This window comes from Ptychodera flava, chromosome 5 (genome assembly GCF_041260155.1).
Source record: "Ptychodera flava strain L36383 chromosome 5, AS_Pfla_20210202, whole genome shotgun sequence".
NCBI classification, from domain to species: domain Eukaryota; kingdom Metazoa; phylum Hemichordata; class Enteropneusta; family Ptychoderidae; genus Ptychodera; species Ptychodera flava.
The window spans coordinates 45,769,002-45,790,845 of NC_091932.1; the positions used below are offsets into that span (position 1 = coordinate 45,769,002).

General features: G+C 39.2%; 1 protein-coding gene across 2 annotated transcripts in view; it reads right to left on the reverse strand.

The window, feature by feature from the left end:
• LOC139134097 (vesicular inhibitory amino acid transporter-like) overlaps positions 1-21,410 on the reverse strand; it is a 44,019-nt gene extending 22,609 nt beyond the window's left edge. Inside the window, exons 1-2 of one of the 2 annotated variants that reach the window (XM_070701006.1) lie at positions 21,125-21,410; positions 6,887-7,344 (exon numbers count right to left, since the gene is read on the reverse strand). In XM_070701006.1, the coding sequence (XP_070557107.1) occupies positions 6,887-7,219 (333 nt within the window). In that variant the 5' untranslated portion in view covers positions 7,220-7,344; positions 21,125-21,410. Of the gene's footprint in view, positions 1-6,886; positions 7,741-21,124 lie in introns of those variants that run through there. The other variant, XM_070701005.1, reaches the window with a different exon arrangement.
• Positions 21,411-21,844: the final 434 nt, after the last annotated feature.

Below are 21,844 nucleotides of genomic sequence, written 5' to 3' on the forward strand. Positions count from 1 at the left end.
CTGAATGTGCCTAGTGGAGAATTGAGTGTACCCTGTGGAATTGAAAATGGAAAAATGCGAATAGTTTGGCAAGGTCGACGAAGATATTGATGGGGCAATCATATTATAAATGTTAGGATGCAGCATTCGCAAAAAGCACGACAGCGCTAGAGTTAGAGTTAAGGGAAAGACGAGGGAAAGGGAAGATGTAGAAAGGAGAGGTAGGAAGAGACAAAGACCAGATGGAAAAGTGACAGGAAGAGGCTTGATTAGAAACAGGGGGAATAGAGGCGAGAGGTTAGAGGGATTTAACATTTTATGTGCCTGCTTCAGTAGAAAGAGATTACTGGACCGGAGTAATTGTAAGTACGGTCTGTCTGTCTGTCTGTCTGTCTGTCTGTGTATGTATGTATGTATGTATGTATGTATGTATGTATGTATGTATGTATGTATGTATGTATGTATGTATGTATGTATGTATGTATGTATGTATGTATGTATGTATGTATGTATGTATGTATGTATGTATGTATGTATGTATGTATGTATGTATGTATGTATGTATGGACGGATGGATGGGTGGATAGATGGATGGATGTCATCCACCAAACATGATTGGAGGAACATGGATGGATGAATGAATGAATGAATGAATGAATGAATGAATGAATGAATGAATGAATGAATGAATGAATGAATGAATGAATGAATGAATGAATGGTTTAATTGATAAATGAATAGCTACAAATTGATCGATGTAAAGATGGTTAGACCGATGGACTGAATGCTCTGTATTTGGCTAAATAAATGAACAAGCGATGGGTGGATAAATGAATAAAACAATGATTGACGGGGTTATCAAACGAACGGATGGATGGATGGATGGATGGATGGGTTGATGGATGGATGGATGGATGGATGGATGGATGGATGGGTGGATGGATGGATGGATGGATAGATAAATAGACTGAACACTTTGACTAGGGGAATGAACAAACGAACGACAAATGAATAGATTTAAAGAATGTCAGAATTCACGAGAACACTCAGGGATGAACAAATCAATAGATCGATTAATTGATTGCCGGCGTGTTTTTCAGGGTTTGCAAATATAGATAAGACAACTAAACAGAAGTTCATCGATTCAGTAAAAGCAGAAAATTTCACTGCTGTAACAGACCAAGTCACATCGCAATGCAGTAATTCACCACTGAGGTAGATCAGTGCAATATGAATGTTTGTCTTGAAACAGTTTTCACGACTAACGCCCTGAGCTGAAAAGAAACGCACAGCTTTCACAGTTCCCGGCTCATCACCCGGAACATGCGCTCGGTTTACTCTGATTTCCCCGAAGTCACGGTGCCAGAACATCTTTCCTACAATTCTCAGGGATTAAATTACTCGGCGTGGAACAAGGGTAGCGCTTAAATGAAAATTTTCAAGACAATTTTGTTTTCGATTTTCAGCTGTGCGGTCATTGTTGAATCATCTGAAGAAAGAAAAGAGGGATTGGTTTCACACAATTTTTGAGCAATTTGTCCTCCTCATGGGTGTGTGTTTACTGAGAAACGTAGTCAATCATCTTGGCTTTGATCAATATGACCTATACGGAAGTAGAGCAACCAGCCCCACACATGTGACATGTCACAATCAAACTCTTATGAAGCAATATGCGATGACAACAGAGTGAAACTTTGCACTTCAAAATCTGTTTCGACTAATTATCAGCTTTATGCAACGTGAAAAAAAACCCAGAATAACGCCGATACCGACTGAATAAATCATCTTTTCCACAGCTTTAATCAGGCATCGTCTATCATGGCACGCGCCAATCAGAAAGTGTACACTCAAAATCCATGATAAGCTGTCAACTCCAAACAAACAACTTGCACTGATCAAGGTTGCATAACATGACTTCAACCAATCACAGAGCACCGCGAACCCCTTAGAAACACGTGACATCATCCAGGATTTAACCAGGCGTGACCAATCACCGCTCTCATGCAACGTTTCTTACGCGACAGATTTAATATCTCAGATGAGAGAGATATACTAATAGAGTAAATACCTTGTGTGGGAAATACATCCTCACCAATTTGTACCCAATCAATCAAAGCATGAATGATTTAAACTCCAGGTAATTTCTTCAAAGAGAAGGGCAGTATGAATTTTTGCTTGAAAGTTTTTCTGAAGAAATTGATCGAAATGTAAAGAGGTACCGTCGAGTCGAGATATTGCATCATCGGGTTAATGCACTCCTTAAAAAGAATGGAACGAGCCAATACCAATATCCGTAAGATACACGCCAATTTGGCCTGCTTATGACTTATTCCCATAAAATTTAAAATTTATTTTCCATGGATGCTGGTTGGATCTTGCTATCGGCAGCTATCGGCAGCTATCGGCAGCCACCGGAGACCCTTAAAATTTGACAAGCAATATGAAAGATCGATTTTCCTTGCTTATCATGAACTTATTATCTAAGAAAAATCTACTTCCTCGCTTTCGATTTCGTATATTTTTCGTGGAATTTGTACAAATGCGATTTTGTAGAGATACCCCCAACCACCACCACCACCACCACCACTATTGTTTACTGAGTTAGACAAGGGTGAAACGGACCTGTTCGATCAATCACTAACCTTCCTTGGTTAACCGTTGTCACAGCAACTGTGGCGTAGGGTAATTAAAGACATCGTTGGACATATCATAAATCCCCATGTCCTCAAGCCAAACTATTTTATTTCGACTTGTACGGAAAACTTCAATGTTTCTGAATTAAAACTGTACAATCGTAACTGATAGTTGTCGTTGTAGAAAGTTAAGGCAGAATGCACCTCGGGGACAGATAGTCCAACTCTTAATTTTTTACAATACTTTCTGGTCTATCACTTGTGAGGGCTCATTTAAAGCTCTTGAAGTAAGAAAACGTTCACTTTATTAGTTTTTTTTTTCTAAAATCGAAAATTGTATTTTCCCCTAAGAGTTAACACAGGGATGGCGGCCATTTTGAATTTTAAATATCAGTAAATGCACTTCGACACCTGATTTTTATTCTTGATTTGGTAAGAGAATGGTCGAAAGTTTCCTTGAGCAAAGTTTGAGCAAAGGTTTATATTTTTAACTTTCGAAGCGAACACTGCCGTAAAGTTATAGAAAATCGGTAGTCGCGGAGAGCTACTATACTCTTTATATGTATTGCTATGCGAATCTCCAGTAATCAAAGCTGCCAAATGTACCAAACGCCACTCAGATTTATGTAATAGAAGTATAACATTAAATCGCTACGGTCTAACGATCTAGAGAGTGTAACGATTTGTGCAGTTCAACCAGGGACTCGTAAAACACATTGACGAAACAAATTATTTGCTCAAATTTTACTGCCGTCGCATTAGGGAAACATATGACGGCAACCCGAACGAAAAAACACGAGAAAAATCACGTATGCACGCCTGGGTACAGCGTATTGATTTCTGTAAGTACATCGATGTCCTTTTTTGTATTCGAGGGTCTCATTTCAAATTGCATTGTTTCAATATCATCGTTACTTTGAAAAGAAGAGAAGACGACCGGGAAGTTGATTACAATCCGTGGAGACTCGTCAATCCAACTGAAGTCATTTTCTCCTTACTTTTAACTTTGATTCAAAGTTCAATAAACCGATTGCGTTCTTTGAGCTATCTCGTCCCATCTAAACTAGAACCACTAATGACTTGGCTATTTGCTGTGATGACAGAGAGATTTCACAAATGCTCTCCAAATCAGATTAAAGCGATCATGGGTGAACAAAGTTCGCGATCTTCACTGCTCCCGAAGCCATTCCAAGCAGATCGTCCTGGGAACAAACAATACAAATCCGGGAAAATTTACTCGCGGGAAATCTTCCCAGAATGTTTTTAAAATCCTCAGAAAGTGACCTCGAATTCTCAGTGGCAGCTTTGGAAATCAGCTATACAGCATTGTAAAGTTTCAACTCTAGTGATTAAGTCAAGTCAAATTAGGGTGTACGACAAACGCAGTTAATTGACGAATTTACATATATTTACATATATTTACATAACGCACGCGTTACTAGTATATTACCTTCATAGCCATTCTGTATTTTGTAACGTTAAATAATCAGTAGTTTTACGAGAAGGTGAGCGTTGAAATATTAATGTGATAGAGTCATTCTATAGAAGAACACGCTTGCAAGATTTACTTGCCAAATCGTGCTGATATTTTCCACACAAATGCACTTTTATCTTCCGCAAAGCTTGTGGACATTTCAATGTTTTCTTGTGGCTTGATTGGCTATTGTAAAGTCTTTGGTGTTGTCATTGTCGTCATGATTTGCGGCTCGTCTCTGATTGGTCAGTGATAGACTGCCCTACACCCCGTAAGCAATTAAAGCGAAACTTCGGTAACCCTTGAGTGCATCCTTGTGCGCTTCTTTCTGATAATTTATTTACACCAAAGTATGATAAATAATTCCCACTGCATCGCATGGACGGAGGGCCTAGCTTCCATGTATCTATGTTAACGCTTCAGTCGGTTTTTGTATTCATCCGAGTTCGTGGAAAACGCACACTTATCAGACAGGCATAGGCAGCATCTCTACATCACTAGAGAATTGCGTGTTAACATGAAGTGAAAAACACACAGAGATGTATTTCTATTGTCAACGAATCCAAGCCGCGAGCTATGAATCGATGAAGGCTCCAAAACCGCTTATGAATGTATTGTAGCGTGCTTTGTAAACTGCAGGATGTGTGATTCACACGGTATCGCTAACATTTACAACTGTGTTTGTTTGTATCATCTTCTTGTCGCCTCTCATCTTCGTCTCATCCCATCCCTTCTTCCTTTCACCTCTTCCTCCCCCCCCCCCCCACCGCCCCGATAACTATTATGGCACTTCCACGCTGAAGCATAATGTGCTGAAATCCGACAGCATCCATATGTAGCAACTATACAAAGTTAAAACCTGCTCAAATGCTGTCATCATTTTTCGATCTTGACGTCAATACCAAATTCAGCATCTGTCTACTACAACATTACCAATAAATTTTACGCTATGATATTCATAAAATTTTTAAAAGGTCAATTTTTAGAACAAAGTCCTTTACTCAACTGCGTATCACAGAGAGACTGTTTACCGTTGTTAGAATCATACAGTAGGTCAACACGTATAGGAGACACAGAGGTATAAGAAATGCCCTCCATGAATTAAATATTTAAGCGTTTGGGGAATTCTTTAACACCTGGTAACGCAGGAACAGGGATACCTCCGTTGTTAGGACGGAATGCGAAGAACTTTCGTCCTCAGGGGCGAAGCTCTTTCAATGAAATAGAATTTAATCTTCACCGGTGAGTAATATTAAACAAGGAACTGTGAAAATTGAGGAAACGTACATCAAACAGTCAGTTTTCTAATTTTACCCAAGCTTGCGTAGCTTTGTATTCTGTCGGTATGAGCCGCAGAGAAGTAGACGGTAAAATAATTGCCGATGAAGTGATGTAGATTCTGTGTCGGAATGCACGTTGAAGTTGAAAGCTGGGTCGTTTACAAAGCAGAAACCGAACGGCCCCTCATCATTTTACGCTTTGCTCATCGTTTCGTCGGTTATCATGTAAGAGCTGTGGTGGAACCACTCGCTCTTCAAGATTATTAAATTATACATTTGTTACACTCAATAATTTAGATGAGCAGTGAACAATAGCCATGGCCCATACGCTCGCAATCTGCAACTAGAATCAATCAGACATTTGGCACTCAAGTACCAGAAACTGCTTTAATTTGTGGATTTGCAGTGTAATTTGTCTAGATAATGAATGTTAACGTCGACGGAAGAGCTCAGAGTCCGGTCCGTACGTCGAATGAAAACAAGGCCGGTTTACGGTTGATATACACTGATGATTATGAGTGTTGTCGTGTTCAGTTCCTTAAAACAGCACGGTTTTGAACGCACACGTCTTTCGTTGACACTGTCATTAATTTAGTTTGATAACGCACGTCGTAAACAGATCGTGAAGACGTGATTTCTGTTTCACAACATGTAGCCGACTAGTTAAACTGAAGTTTTAGTTTTTTATACAAAGCAGTTGGCCTGGTAAGCTTTATTCCAAGTGTACTAGATGTTCAGAAGTGTGTTTATTGAGGATCTTGAGCTCACTGACGTTGTAAACGAGGCAAATGCTGTTCAGTGTTGTTCTAATCACGGTCGCATCAGTGACAGCTACCGTTTTCCAACGAAGGAAAGCATCGTTTCAAATGCCGTCGCTAGTAACCTGTGCCGTTTTTACCACAAAACACCCCTGTGGTATGCGTTATCAGAGCCGTGGTAGCGCTTTTTGCTGGCAAAAAAAGGTAGCTGTCTCCGACACTCCTTTAAAACGCCTGCGGTAGTCGCAGCTATTCTAAGTTGGCAGATGTAATCATTTCTGACGTAAGTACATCGAAGGCACGGACCACTGCCGACTGCGAACACTGTGTACTGCTTTAATGCACCATATATTGACGGCCGGCAGTAGTGCGTCTCACAAATTCATTGGTCAAACCATGAATACTCCTTACAGGGCCTATGGTCAAAGTGGTAACAGTTTTACACTGTCCATCGTGACATCAGCAAAGCAAAGAGCATAACATAATTTCCTTGGAATTGTAAGAAAGATATACTTGTGAAGAAATACGACTAAAGGAATCTAAGTTTAAACACCTGACGGAGTGATCATTTCGTGTTCAGAAGGCCAAAATGAACATATAGATTACTGAAGTGGACACAAAACAAAGTTAAATGTGTGCATGTCATTGTTTGCAAAAACCCTCCCCTCTAACGGGTCCGCTGAAATTTCCTTTGGTGTTTCGTGATTGTCGAAAGGTTCAAAGCTATGCCCGACAAAATCGGTTGGAATCATTTTACCTTACCTGGATAGCATTGGTAACATTCCATCCAGCATCCCATGACGATATGGATCTCTTAGCGATAGGTTCGTTACTGCTCTCAACTTTCGGTGGCGGCTTTTGGTCGTTCGGTATCCCGCCATTCATCTCTAAGCCTTTCTCCGCCTCACTGATATCTTCAGCGTCCTTCCCCTTGCCATCTTCGTTGAAAACTTCCATTTCGGTCCTGTCATGGTGAGCGAAGTGCACCCGCTCCTCGTCTTCGCCTCTGTTGAAGGGGAGAAACCGGCGGGCGGTGTTTCTCGCTTCGGCCAGGCGACGCGAAGCTACGGTAGCCGCACTTGTTACAGCGTGCATCGTGACTTCGTTCGGTGTGTTCACTCCTCAAGGAATAGTCGTCTTGAAGACTGAGAGTTCACTCAATGCATGCCAGAACAAAGCTTCGTTGGAGGAAGTTCTCAAGAGAATGCGATGTTAAAGATCTAAAGAGATGTGACAAAAAAGAGGAGAACCACATCAGTAGGGAAATTTGTCGCGTTCCGAGCTCGAGTATTTGGCAGAGGAGCGAATTCGGCGCACGCCTTCAATCAAAGCCAGTCAAGTGCTGGCATTCGTTGTCTGATATTACTAACAAGTCCAGCCGTACAAACACATACAGTTCTCAGTCACAGTCGCTGACTAGTGTCTATGCCAAGATACTTAGATCAACCTGAAACTTGGATGATAGTCTTTTCAGATATTTAAACAAATGTACTCATAATGAGCGACTGTTGCCATGGGTAACCGGCTATCACGGCAAATTCAGTCAATGGCTTCGTCTGTACCGAGGTAGGTATTTCGAAGCCTTTAAGGACTATTTTTCGTGTTGAGTCACGTTTAAGTGTAAGTGCAAATCCCTGGCGATATTTGTATAAGTGACGTTGACCAATAGAAACCCCTCTAGGGATATCGACCGCTTGTAATATCAGACAACCTAGGGAGTTCGAACGACCTGAAATTCAATCAACCAACCAATAGAGCTGTTTTCGTCACCTGAATAAATTTAATACCCAACAGAATTATGAATTACCTATAAATGCATGGGATGAATACTTCCCTTTTCGTTGACTCCTCCCAAACAATTTACTAATTGGTCGGTAATTAGGTAGACCACTTAGTTAAACAAACTCTCAGCTATAGACTTGATATTTGAGTTCCGTCAATAGGGAGTCGAGTGAGGTTCGTTTTGAATGCACTCGTTACACTTAATGCTTTCTTTTTCTCGTCAATTTGTCCATCTTTTCAAACCTTTCCGGTTTACACAGTGAACGACATGAGAGAAGATGTGGCGTCGGGCTCGGATCTCGATAGCTAGAACTGCATCACGGACAGCGGCTTAGAAACAGGACAGATAATACTGCGATACCAGGGTCTGTGGTATACAATACTAATAAAGACAGGAAACATCTGTGTGAAAAAATAACTTAATTATCTATACTGCAGAATGTGCAATCTCTTTTATAGCGTTCTAAAGAGGATTTTTTCTGCCATTTCTATATAATTTACAAATGAACATGGAAATATCCTGCCGATAAAATTAGTGAATAAGGTATATTCACTTCGGCATTAAATGCTTTTGATATTTTAAATTGGAACTCATCTAGATCGAAAAAAACAAGTTAGAAAGTACATGTAATAGGTTATCGTGTTATCGAACATTAGTACGTGTTTTTACCACCATGATTGATCAACTTAAGTGAACGTGGGAGTACACAGGGTTGGAGCAAAACGTTGATTTCCGATGGTTGTGATAAGTCGTGATGAGCTTGTATAGCGATCCACAGGATTTAGGAGCACTTCAGAAATTCATACGAGAGTGATTAAACCATACGTAACAATTGCGCCAAACTCTGATCGCTCCCTCGGTAATTCTGTAGTTCATTTTACATAAAACATGTATCATTGGCTCTCTCTCTCTCTCTCTCTCTCTCTCTCTCTCTCTCTCTCTCTCTCTCTCTCAGTAATCATTTCACATCAAAGTCTTCCTGTGTCTAATACTATCTTAACGACTGCCAGTCTCTCTGCTTTCCTGTCTGTCTATCTATTTGTCAATCCTGGTGTAAGCTCCTGTCTGATTATTGCTCAAACTCATGCTTACACGCGTCACATCACCGCAACTAAGATATTCAGTTTTTTCTTTTTCCGACTTTTTCTTTAAAGGTCAATTCAAAGTGTACCGGCCAGTTCTGTTCACATGTTATTACCTGTCATGCTTCAGTTTGAATGACTGCGTACACTAGCTGACAGCTACCTGACAGTTCAACGGACGTACTTTTTTCAGAATTAAAAACCACACCGTACAAACTGGAGGAGTGACTTGGAATAAAATTGTTTGGCTACTTCTTCATCGATTCGTCGGATATTCCAGGAAAAATTCATAGAATGAGATTAAAAAGGCTAGACACACTGAAAGTTATTTTTAGCACTTGCTCTTTTCAGACTTGAGCAGGGATCTTTTATGATGTCCATCGCTAGCGACGGATGAGCAAGACATGGACAATATCATCGAGGGTCAGCTGAACTATAAGTGAAGGCATGAAAGTTCAACCATCGCTCGTTACAAACTGTCACAACATAGAACATATCAGCTGAATACAGTTTCTACTCAGCCTGTGTTTGTATTTCGTTGTGCGGGTTGAAAACTGCACTACCCTGATAAAAAGTCATGTAATACCACTATGTGATTCGTAACACCAAGTTTTCACTCAGATTGACCCATTACTGTTATCTATGGCATGAATGGGTCCTTACCATCATTGCTGAGAGGGCGTACGTTGAGGAAATTATACATAAGGACTACGATTGTCCATCAGAGAATACTGATGAACAAAATATGGCTCTCTAATAATTCCACAGTGTCAGCGACCTTGGTAGACTTACTTTAGCAACTAAACGAATGCCTACACTAAATACATTTGGAATAGAGTAAAACTTTGCAAGCCCACAGTTCGCAGTCTCAGTCTCGTAGTTAATGTTTTATTTTGACCAGTTCAGCAGCCAGAGATTTTTCGCTGTTCAGGAGTTAACAAACGTTGTCATCGACATTTTAATATGTGAATAAAACTGTAGAGAATTTGATCGAGCGAACGGGAAAATCTTAATTCGAATCTTCTAATTTGTCTTTATTATTTGTTGAATACTTCAACAACACAAAGCGGATTAGGTGCATACACTAGCTGTCCGGTGATACATTAAAATTTGAGTTGTTGCAAGGAAATTACATCCTGGTAACCAGATATGCATTTGAATTGCATAGACAGCAACTAACAATCCAACGACTCAAACTTAAAGCAGTCTATTTTGAACATTTGTGTTCAATTACAGTTTCCACACAAAATTTAGGAAAGTTTGACGTTTTATACGTAGTAGCAAACAGTGGATATCGGGCGATTATTATACATGGTTTGGTTTTTAATTACGGCGTACAAATAATTAAAGGCAATTGTGCCACAATTTACAGAAATAATGCTCGGTACGGTATAATTAAATTAGAAAATTAATTTAGCATGAAAGTTGTGACGTCATTTCTTTTCTACCGATAATTACGTCATCGCATGATGTTTCCAAGAGCTTGTCGCAGTCATTATTTCGTAGAAACACCGGACTTATTTTAAAGAATCAGTTTGGAGGTTTTCTCGAGGCTTGAGTATGAACCTGTGTCATTCCTATAAACACCTTATGGTCCGACGTGATCACGTGACAGAGTAAACGTCGAAAAAATGTAATCAGCAAAAGGCTTCGATCGTCCTGGTGTCATGCAGCCACAGTAGCCATGACAACAAAATATCTTACAGACATGCGTCATAAATAAACGTTGTATGTTTTTTCCATAAATATTTTACTTACGCCCTAGATATGCAGAATCATGTTTACTAACTTAGCTATAAGCTTAGGCATGGAAGCGTTCATGTCGACATGTTTATGTCAATTCTTGTCACAATAAAAATTACCGTTATAACCGATACTATTGCTCGCCTCATTAAATTTGAAAAGAGAATGGTAACTGATCACCGATTTGAAACAACTGTTCCACTTTTGTCCGGCTGCTCAGTCTTCTCAGACAATTCAATATTCGCGGAAACGAATACCAAGTTATCAGATTCTCGGGTCATATCGGATAACGACGACCATATACGACATATCTGCCTGGGGAATCTATTTACAAACTCCGTACAGATAGGAATCGTTTGTGGCGACTGATTCGGGGTACGGTGACGTCCTCGCTCTCTCTAATGTCATCATGAGTATGCAGATCGTGGCCTCTGATAAGGTAGCTTCCAGAATGGAGTCGCCAACAGTAGCTCTCAAGAGAGTCGCGTCTCCCCTTTATCCGGGTATTACGTACGGGAGAGCAATTAGCGACGCTTATTTGGGGTCAAAGTTCATGCAAAGGCCCACCTTGCAGAATACATTGTTAGTTCATCTACAAAGAAGCGAAGATGATGATAATTGTAATGCAGTGCTTGAGTTACAGACACGGCATATCATGTTGACAATGCATTCTAGCCTGCTTGAGTTCAGGTTTTGATTTAAAGGGACAAAGTCGCCCATTTTTCCATGAATTTTGTTTGATACGAGATACTATTTATATTGTTTGACATGATGAAAGATACTGAATGAATGGGTGACCATGCATATATTCGACCCCGGTTTTAGGCACGATACATGAAACCACAGCGAAAATTAATTAATGGTCATGACCATTAATTCATTTTCGCCATGGTTTCATTTAATTAGTCTAAGACTGGGGTCGAATATATGCATGGTCATCCGTTCATTCAGTATCTTTCATCATGTCAAACAATATAAATAGTATCTCGTATCAAACAAAATTCATGAAAAATGGCCGACTTTGTCCCTTTAAAGGACCAGCAGGTGCAATTTTTGATGACTGTTTACCCTACTTTTTACTGTTCTACTCACCTAAGCATTTTGGGATACTCGGTATTTAACCCGTCAACTAAGCTTGTTTGCACGTGTAGACCGCATTGTTATTTTTCACAACTGAATTCAAGTCCGGACTAGAATTCAAATGTAAACAATGACAATGCATTGTACAAGCGTGTAGGTTGCTGTGATGATAAGTTGAATAGTTTTTATTTCAACATGGTATTGGGAGTAGAAAAGAAATTTGCGATTGACATACAAAACATAATCATTTAAAGTTAAAGCTACTGGTCCTTCAATGTAATATGCGCATCGAAAGTGAAAGACCTAAACTTTTGCTCAAACTTCCCCCAGGAATATCTCAACCATTCAAATCAAATCAACAATAACAATTAGGGGTCGCTGTGCAAGTTTTGGTACAAGAGCAACAGATTTACCTACATTTGAAATTCAAAATGGCCACCATCCCCGTGTTAACTCTAAGGGAAAAAAATAAAATTTTCGATTTTCGAAAAACTAAGACGTTAAAAAGTTTTCTTACATCAAGAGCTTTAAAATGAACCCCAACAAGTGGTAGATCAGAAAAGAATTGTAAAAGTTTGAGAGTCCGAATATCAGTCCCCGAGGCGCATTCTACCTTAAGGACTGAAGTTTGCGTCTAGCGCATTTAGGATCGAACTGACATTTACGTTCCCTTAACTTTGTATTGAAAGTAAACAAAGGGCTCAAAAATGGTTCTGACATTCTAGTTTTAGGTGAGAAGATCTGATTTTACTGACATGTGTACTGTAACATTACTGAAATATTGCTGTGGCGTAACCAATGGGTTTTTCACTACTAACATATGTCTTCTATCGAGTCCTTGTCACTTCACAACAATGAATAAGATTTCATCCCTGTAACCAAGACAAAATATGTCCGAACCATCCACATTTCGTATAGTTTTACTCCGTGAATGCAAGGATGTTACTGTAATACGAGAGCACCATGTATATGACTGTGCTGTTCAATGTCTAATTGGGTCTACAAGTGCTGTAACATTGTAGTCTGAAACTGGCTACGACTTCACACATTATATATATTTTACCTGAAATTAACCTTTTTTTTGAATTCGCTGTGATTCTTTCCCGCCGCGAAGCGCCATCTGCTGAGGTTTGTATGTAATTCATTGCCACTGTTTGCTTGCTTACCATCATGATGAAATGCGTGGTTCTAAAGAAAGAGAGTAATGCGCCGAAACTCAATCCTAGGCAAACCGGAGGCTGTTCATGAACCACAGACTTGACTTGAAAATGTTGGGGTCACTGTTTTATACCGTGTGTAGCATGCCCTAGCATATCTTATGACAAGCAACCTCAGGCGTTAACCTTCTAGTCTGTGAACACTGTAGCACATTGTACGAAGATGAAATGTCAGTGAACACATTGTAAAATATGAATTTAAAAGTTTGACTTCAATTTTACGTCAAATAGCAAACGTGAAACGCATGTAGCACGTGCTTCACAATAATCGCCCTTGCTTTGTGATAATGTACAGTAGTGTATATTCATTGACCTTGACCTTCGACGTCCGTTTTCAATATGAAACAGAGTTTATCCATTAAAATGGCAACATGGAAAACCAAAGGTATTTCAGCAACACATACAGTTTTATCATTTAAATATTTCTCTTCTTGATTTAATTTCGACAAATGATTGATTGTAAATTTTGATTCATAGTCTGAGACCTACCTACCTACCTACCTACCTACCTACCTACCTACCCAACCTACCCACCCACCCAACCACCCATCCACCTACCTACCTACCTACCTATTTACTGACCGACCAACCGACCAACCTACCTACCTACATACCCAACGATCTACTACAATACCTACCTCCCTACCTCCCTCCCTCCCTCCCTCCTCCCTACCCCTCTACCTCCCTACCTCCCTCCCTACCTACCTGCCCACCCACCTACCTACCTACCTACCTACCTACCTACCTACCTACCCACCTACCTACCTACCTACCTACCTACCTACCTACCTACCTACCTACCTAAAGAATAGGTATTACAATTCGACTTCTCGTTGTTTTTTGACCTTATATCTATACGCCGGTGCCGACAATGATGTAATTTTTAAAAATCCCTATATCGCACTATCTCCTCCGCCATCTAATTATAACGTCACTTTATATCAAAGCCTTGCATTGTTGGTTAAGCAGGGTGGCTTCTGCCATAAAGTACATCAGTAGTTATGCTGAGAAAGCGTAAAATGAATTTTACGCAAGATATCTTGCCGGGTTTTGAAACCATGTGCAAAGAAAGTACGACTATGCATATGTTTACAGCCTTGAGGAAACCCTTTTGTAAGTGAAATTTACACAGTACTTGTCCCGGCATGTTGCCAATTGAATATTCACGTTAAAAGCACTTGTACACGCAATTGTCCCGAGTAGGCCATACCTGGCAGGCAGCACTATTTTGGTACCACAGTGTTTAACTCGTGAATATTTACCGTAATGATAGCGTTATCTTGTTGATAGATCGGGGTTTACTCAACGTTTCTTGGCAAAGGAGAAATTATATTTCCTCGAACATATCGTGCCATTATGATTTCATGATAAACCACATCAGGAAAAATACTAGGCCGGATCTCATGGTCATCTGACTTCCTAAATTCTAAATGATAACAAGAATATGAAATAAACAAACAGTTACATTTATGTCAGTGAGTGAGCAGGGAACCGATCGACTGATTTACAGTGGTTCCGACATTCTAATCAGTCTTTAGATCGAGTTGTAAAGTTAGACTAATATAAAAATTGCTATACCTAGATTGACTCATTGGCGGTTATTAATTACGAACATTTCTTGACTACAATAATTCATCGAAGATTCCCGTCTTTTGAAATCCCTGGTACGTGGCTCACGCATAGTCCTAGCTGTTTTGGGAGGTTGTGCATTCTCGGTGTCGACAGAAGAAGAAGCAATGTATCACGGGTACACAACATTCAGAGTAAATTTTACTAGGCTAAACTTCCTCGTTTGAAAACTGTGCGGATAAAACTCCTTACAATTAAATGTAAAAGACTTCATTCATAAGCTATTGTTTTTTAGAGTCTTGGATGGTTTGCAAATTGGGATTATTAAAGCTCAGTGTCGCAGTGTAACTCTGCATACTAATGGTGTGAACCAATCGCAATCCATAAAACGATGTGAGAGATTGAAATGTGAGGGTCAAGAGTTGGTGAAAGTTAATGCGTCGAATCGATGGCGATGCTCTAAATCTCAGACCCTGCATTACGTCTCAACAGTAATTTAGTGAGGAGGAATTCCAAGGCGTTGAATGATGTTCACGTTTACACATATACTTCAATTGGCACATGCTCAGTCGAAATAAAAAAAATACTTCACGTTTACTGATATACTTGCCATGCGCGCATCCTCGTTCCAGAAAGTAAATTCCTCTGAAAAGCAGAATACCAGTTCATCGATTGATCATTAAATGGAGTGCAGCTGCACAAACCGAGGGCGTTGAGCAAACAAGAGATGGATCTCAATAAATTTTGAGTGACAGATCTTTGTCAATCAGAAAATATCTTTGCAGCAACGGAAGGAGATTTTTTATTAGAGTTGTTTTATTTTCAGTCACGCCCGGTAAAGCGTGGACAGTCTGCGCTGTAAATGGCTGGCACCCAGTGTATCGGTTGTATAATGTAAATGCGTGTTCGTCAGGCGAAGTTAGAAGCCGTCATTTTGTTTCATCGAATGCGAAGACACGGTATGGCAATCATGAGGTAGTTTTACACAGCTTGTCTTTATGCCGTTCATACGTTTGGGCATTGGCGGCATACATACCGTAAAATATTCAACAGAAAGGAATAAGATAGCTCTTTGACATTTAAATAGCCTCGAAGACAACCAAATAAGTAATGTCAGGATGTACACGTGGTCGTAATGACACATGGCGCCATCTAGAAACCCAGAAGCCACCGTATGATATACTTTACACCAGTCGGCCATAAGAGTTTACCAAATGTAACGATTTTTTTCTGTTTTGAAATATAATGCAAGTTTTAATGGTAGCTGGCAATGAAGCAATGCATGGTAATTGCTATTTATATGAAAAAAGACTTTAAGAGAAAATTACTGCAATTCCAAAAAAAAAAAAATCCTGTTACTTCGACTTCAAAAAGGCTCGTAAACAAGATTTCAATACCTGCGAAATATCAGAATTGCATTGAAAGATTAATAAAATATATGATGTGTCATGACATTTTGAGAAGGCAATGTAAATATCATAGTTTAAATCATTCATAAAATTTATATCCCTTCTCAGAAAATAAGGGAATGCCAATAGTGAGCCATCTAATGCCTAACTAGCTGCTGCAAAGCTTTAATAATTTTATTATTATCTTTATAGGTAGGGTCTTTCCTGCACCTCTCAAATGGCTGATTCATTGTATTAGGGTTTATCACATAAAAGGGCATAAATTCCAGCTAACCTGTTCAATTTGCCTGTAACATTAATATATGTACTTGTGTTCCGAGTGAAGAGTATGTCTAGATAGATTTGTTTTATTTTCTTGTTGAGCAAGTTTTTTTGTTTTTTTCCTCTGGTTTTATGAGCACGTTCTAGAATTAAAGAATAAATAAAAAAAATAAAAAATAATTTGATCGACATGTATTGTGACAGAATTAGTGGGCGTATCATCGGCATGGTTATTGGCGAGTGAAGAAGTCGAGTACGAACCCAATGCTGTGGGGATGGCAACACATTTTGTAAGTTTGAAATAATTTTGCGAGAAAAATAACCGATTTTATCCACGGTGAATCACAGAGTCAGTGGTTAAATTGCAACAAAGTTCTTGCTCTTCATAAGCTGTAGTACACGATTATATTCCAGGCCTTGATTTTAATATTTTCATTATGTTTGTTCTTCTTCCTAAAGGATGTTGAAATGCAAATTTTAGCCTTTACCCCACAACATATTGCTGCAATGTTATCGTTGAAAAGAGGATTCCGGTCCGGACTTAAATCCATTTCTCAACAATAATCACACAGAGAAATGAGCATTGATGAGTTGAATACTAGGTATTTCAACATACAGGAGAATAAGAAATAGCTTTTTTACGAACAGAATAACAATAATGGACAAGGGTCTATTACAGCGCGCTAATTGAACTTGAAAACACACATTGGCGGGGATAGGGGTAGCACAGAGATATCAGAAGTGATAGAGTGCTTTGTAAAAAAATGAGTTAATGAAAAATACCGATCCATCTTTTGATGCTCACACAAAAAAATCTGATCCTTTAGTTTGTGAGAGTCAAACAGAACAACCGGTCTCTGTTAATGCACTGTCTTTAAAATTTAACGAAATAAAAAAGAAAACACCATGAAGGTACTTCAGCTGCTACGAACTGTCAATCGCTACATTTATCATCAATACACATTCTTCACGACATTGCATGTTACTTGACGACAGCTCCAACAGTGATGGTGAGGATGATGATGGCAGTGGTGTACGGAGTGGCGGTAATGACGAGGTGATGATCTCTGTGATGATGTCGGCGATGATGATGATGTGACAACGAAATGGGGATAAGAAGTCATCAGGAAGATAAGTTAAAATTGTTTGGGAAAAAAGGAAAAACCTTGCATGGATAACAACAGAGTACACAGTTGCACGAAAGAAGGGAAGAATTAAACCAATGGCAATTTACACTTGTATTTATTTAGTTTTGTTGTGAACTTGGTGAAGGATACATCTGAACCAGTATATCCCCACATCACCAGCTGTCAATCTTCAGGTCAAAGGCTACGGGAAATGTTTGAGTCACGTGACACTGTTCTACTTCCGTTGTCATCTCTATTGCAAGCGTAAATATCGAGACCTTGAAATATCACTTGATGGAATTTCTGCATCCTTACATTCATCGGAAACTTGATTTCCTTCGAAAACGTTCCGATAATTTTTGTCTTTTGAAGTAGAGGAACCCCGGAAGGACAATCAATTAATGCGTTTGAGGTCACAGAGAAAACCAGGGATATGAAACCGACAGAGTACGACATGCAATGAAAATGTTAAATAGGAGGTTTTAATAGGAAATTCATAAAGCGGATACTATAAGACGGTAGTTAATAAGGTAATGTGGGGCACGATATTTTGAAGGTGCGACGAAGGAAAGTAATTCCATGTAACATATGTGGCAGCATTTCAATTACTCATAGCGTGTATAAAACTAATGTTTAAGCTTACCGTGAACTATCTCTCTGCACTCGCCATTAAATGTTGGTTATTTTGGCGATGGCCGTGTCTCGGTTTCACTTTCTGGCTTCGTAAGTGCCAAGCTGACTTTAATGAAGATCGAAAAGCGGAAGATATGAACACAATAAAGGGGGAATTTGTGTAACGGGTACAATATAGAGGATATACACGCGTGTGAAGTATTGAGAAAAAAGGCGGGTTACAGACAAAATTGATTCTGTCTTTCCTGGAGGTTTGACATATGCAAAATATGCATAATGTCGTAGGGGTAGCGGTAAGCAAAGACTTCAATGTTGTCAGACATGGGAAACAGTCGTAACATGCGTTAGAGATAGATTTATTCAACTGCTGTTTATGGGACTTTGGAAGAAACTGACGTATCAACTTTGAGATTCAGAGCATGGCCAAAACCACCATGCATAACAAATGGAATCGATCCAACCCTGAAATCTACCACTTCCCTTCGATAAATTCTCAAAATCAGCTAAAATATCTAAACTGCAGTTTTAGATAGCACGAAGATATAGAGATCTGCAGGGCCCCTCGGCCGGTTAGTCACAGCATTCAACATATATATGTTGTGTCGGTTCAAGTATTAAACGACATTTGTAAATATACAGTGTTACCTGCCGCTTTTGAACTGCTGTAATAAAAATGTAACCGAGCTACACATTAACCGACAATTTACATACATGGGATAAATTATTCGTTTTAAATAATATAGATAAAATATGATGTACCCTATTTTCATTTTATTTGAAAGTATCATTCGTATTTAATAAAAAATTGCCAAGCAATTTTATTTATGCCAAGCAATTAAAACTTACCTTCAGGTTCTACATAATCATCTAAAACATCTTTTGTGACGTTGTATTGGCGGGAAGGTCTTACACTGAACGAACCACATAATTATGTATCTCCCCATCAGAGAATTGCTAGTCATAAGTACAGATGGCTGACGTCAAACTGGGATTAAAATATCTACCAGATTAGTTCCCATGTCGTGGAGTTTAACATTTTGTGATCATTACTTGTTAATACCTCCATGATAAACTCTAATTTCAGCTAGTTCACAGATGAAGTTGTAGATCGGCAGTTGATTAAAGCCAAGGAGACGAATGTTATATAGCAGTCTAGGGAGGTTTATTTCACCTTCACAATAAAACATATCCAATTGCTTATTTGATGTTTTCATTATTTATATGGCTTCGTTCTGCATCGAAGAAAATGCTCGAGCAAAATATCGCTAAAGAGGAGGAAGATGGTGGTGATGATAATGATGATGATAATAATGATGATGATAATGATGATGATAATAATGATGATGACGATGATGATGATGATAATGATGAATTACTTCATCGGCAATTATCAATGTCAACAAAATTTATAAAATAAACATTTTTAATTGGAAAGTAATAGATTTCTCTTTTTCGGGTTAAATGTTTGTTTCCCAACTTCAAAGGCAAACAAATGCACAAACAATTGTAAATAACTGATTTGGTGAAGACAGTTATAATACCCCTTCGACATTGTTTTGAAGTCAAATTATGAAAAGAATTCGCGAATGACTTTCTTAAAGCTATAACTGTCACCTGATCCAATTTTGCCACAGTTACCATGAAAGAGAAATCTAACCAATCATAGATTTTAAGCGGGTGGCCGCTTTTTAAAAACAGCACCCTCACGTGGGCATTTTGAATACCAAGCAACGCCCCTTTGACCATATATGGGCATATTTAGATTATAGGTGACTGCATACCTTTAGCCTAACCTCTCGTTCATACCCCAAACCCTGTGAGAATAACGTGTTCTTCATTCTGCTTCCGTAAAGTCAAGATGCCTGCCCGGAAACCTTCTTGCCACCCCAGAAGATTTAAAGTAGGGAAATTGGAAGTCTAGTTTTGATTCTAGTAGAGGTCACGATAGAGGACATGGTAGCCCTCATCGGAGCGCTACCTACAAGATAATTAGGCCAAATAAAAATGTGTCTGTTAAAGCTAACATGCCTCTGTAAATTACTGTGAGCAGGTTGGAGGAAATTTGTTTTTACTGTTAGTTTTGTTGGCTCGGACCCATAACATAGTCTAAAATTTCGAGAATTTACTCAAAATTATTTTGAAAACGTGAAAAAAATGTCGGGGTCGGCAGGTTTTCTATAGGGTCTGTCGGGTTACCTGAAAAACACACATTTTTATTTGGCTTAATTGTATAGACTCTATGTCTCACCTCCATGGAGCAAAATAACGTCAGGGTAAGTCATCAAGGCGGCGTTCACCGCGCAAATGGAACGAGAAAGATTGTGCAAACAGTTCAGTCATGTTTCATTGCGCTATGTTTCAGTTTGCTTTCTTAAATGAAAAATTACAAAAATACAATATGAAGGACTTTTGAAACTTTCACTACTATAAACCATGAACAACATATTTGTCAGAAAATGGTCGGATTGAAGAAATTACTTGTTTTACACTTTTTATACACCGAAAAAAAGCAATCGAAGGCGAAATTTACATAGAAAAACTATAGAGAAAAACATAATTGATTACGAGATTAGGCGGAACAGGAAACAAGCCTGAAGGTTTAAAAAAACAGCTGTACCCATTCGAATGAGACTGTTCGCTCGAACAGACAAGAGAAGCGCTGTGTAGCGACATAAGTTCGTATACACCCAGTCATCTTAAATGGATTGACGTCCTTTGATGCGATGATCGCCCGTCAGATCGCATCTTCAATCTTCTTTGTTCGATAACGAACCAGGTGTGTACCTGCAATTCCTTTAATAGGCCGCAGCAATAACTCGTTAAATGCACATTCCCCTCACTATTTTTCACTCGGGCTTGACGTATTCAAACATATACTCGTTTTATGCCATCCAGGTCAAATATTCATAAATTTATGTTCCAATTGTTGAGTAAGGTCGTTCCGATGGTACACCCTTATGACAGTATTATTGGACTGTGGACTTTATCATCATCGCGGATTGATATCCAATCTGCCGCAAATAAATAGCTGTGAGACACTCGACATTTCAGAAAGTCGGTAGTATATTCAAAGGAAACGATTTCAGAAATTCTTACCTCTGTTTTGCTAGTTTTCCTGTCAAAACTTTCTCACTTCTGTTGGCTTTCTGTGTCAACTTCCTTTTCTCATTCCAGCCAGCGTACAGTTAGAAAACACCGGGAGAAAACAATTCACGGGGAATTGCTTACTTCACCGAGTTCGTTCTACTGTTCCGTTGAAAAACACCGAAAGTTGCCAAAGCAGTGACGTAGGAGTCTACTTCAACTGTGAACGCTGTTATGTAACCGGGTCGGCCACTTTCATCGTAACGGATACGCTACATTCGATGAGAACGTCGACTATGAGAACAAATTAATATCGCTCCGCGTCGCAGCGCACCTTTCAGGGCATTCAATACAAGCCAGTGAGCACTCTAATGCGCATGTCATTATTAGTCCGTTAGCCTAGGCAACGTTAATGTATAGTAATGTGCAAGACGGTTTGAAAGTGTCAGTTTTTGAGTAGTACGTGATGAAAATAATGAACTCGACCACGGATGATCGCGCTCGGTATGGCTGCGCTTTTTATTGCACGAATAAACGACCGTATACCTCGTTACTAGTTCCATTTCGATTCTCACAAAATGAAGAAGAAAATATCTATTTTACAAAATCCTCAAACGAGCAATTCCGCCGAAGGCAGAGAAGATGGAACACAATTGCTCCGCTTCGCAGTTTTCTTTTCAAATTTGCTCGACTTGCAGGACGAAAAAATGAAATTCGACAAAGTAATGAAAC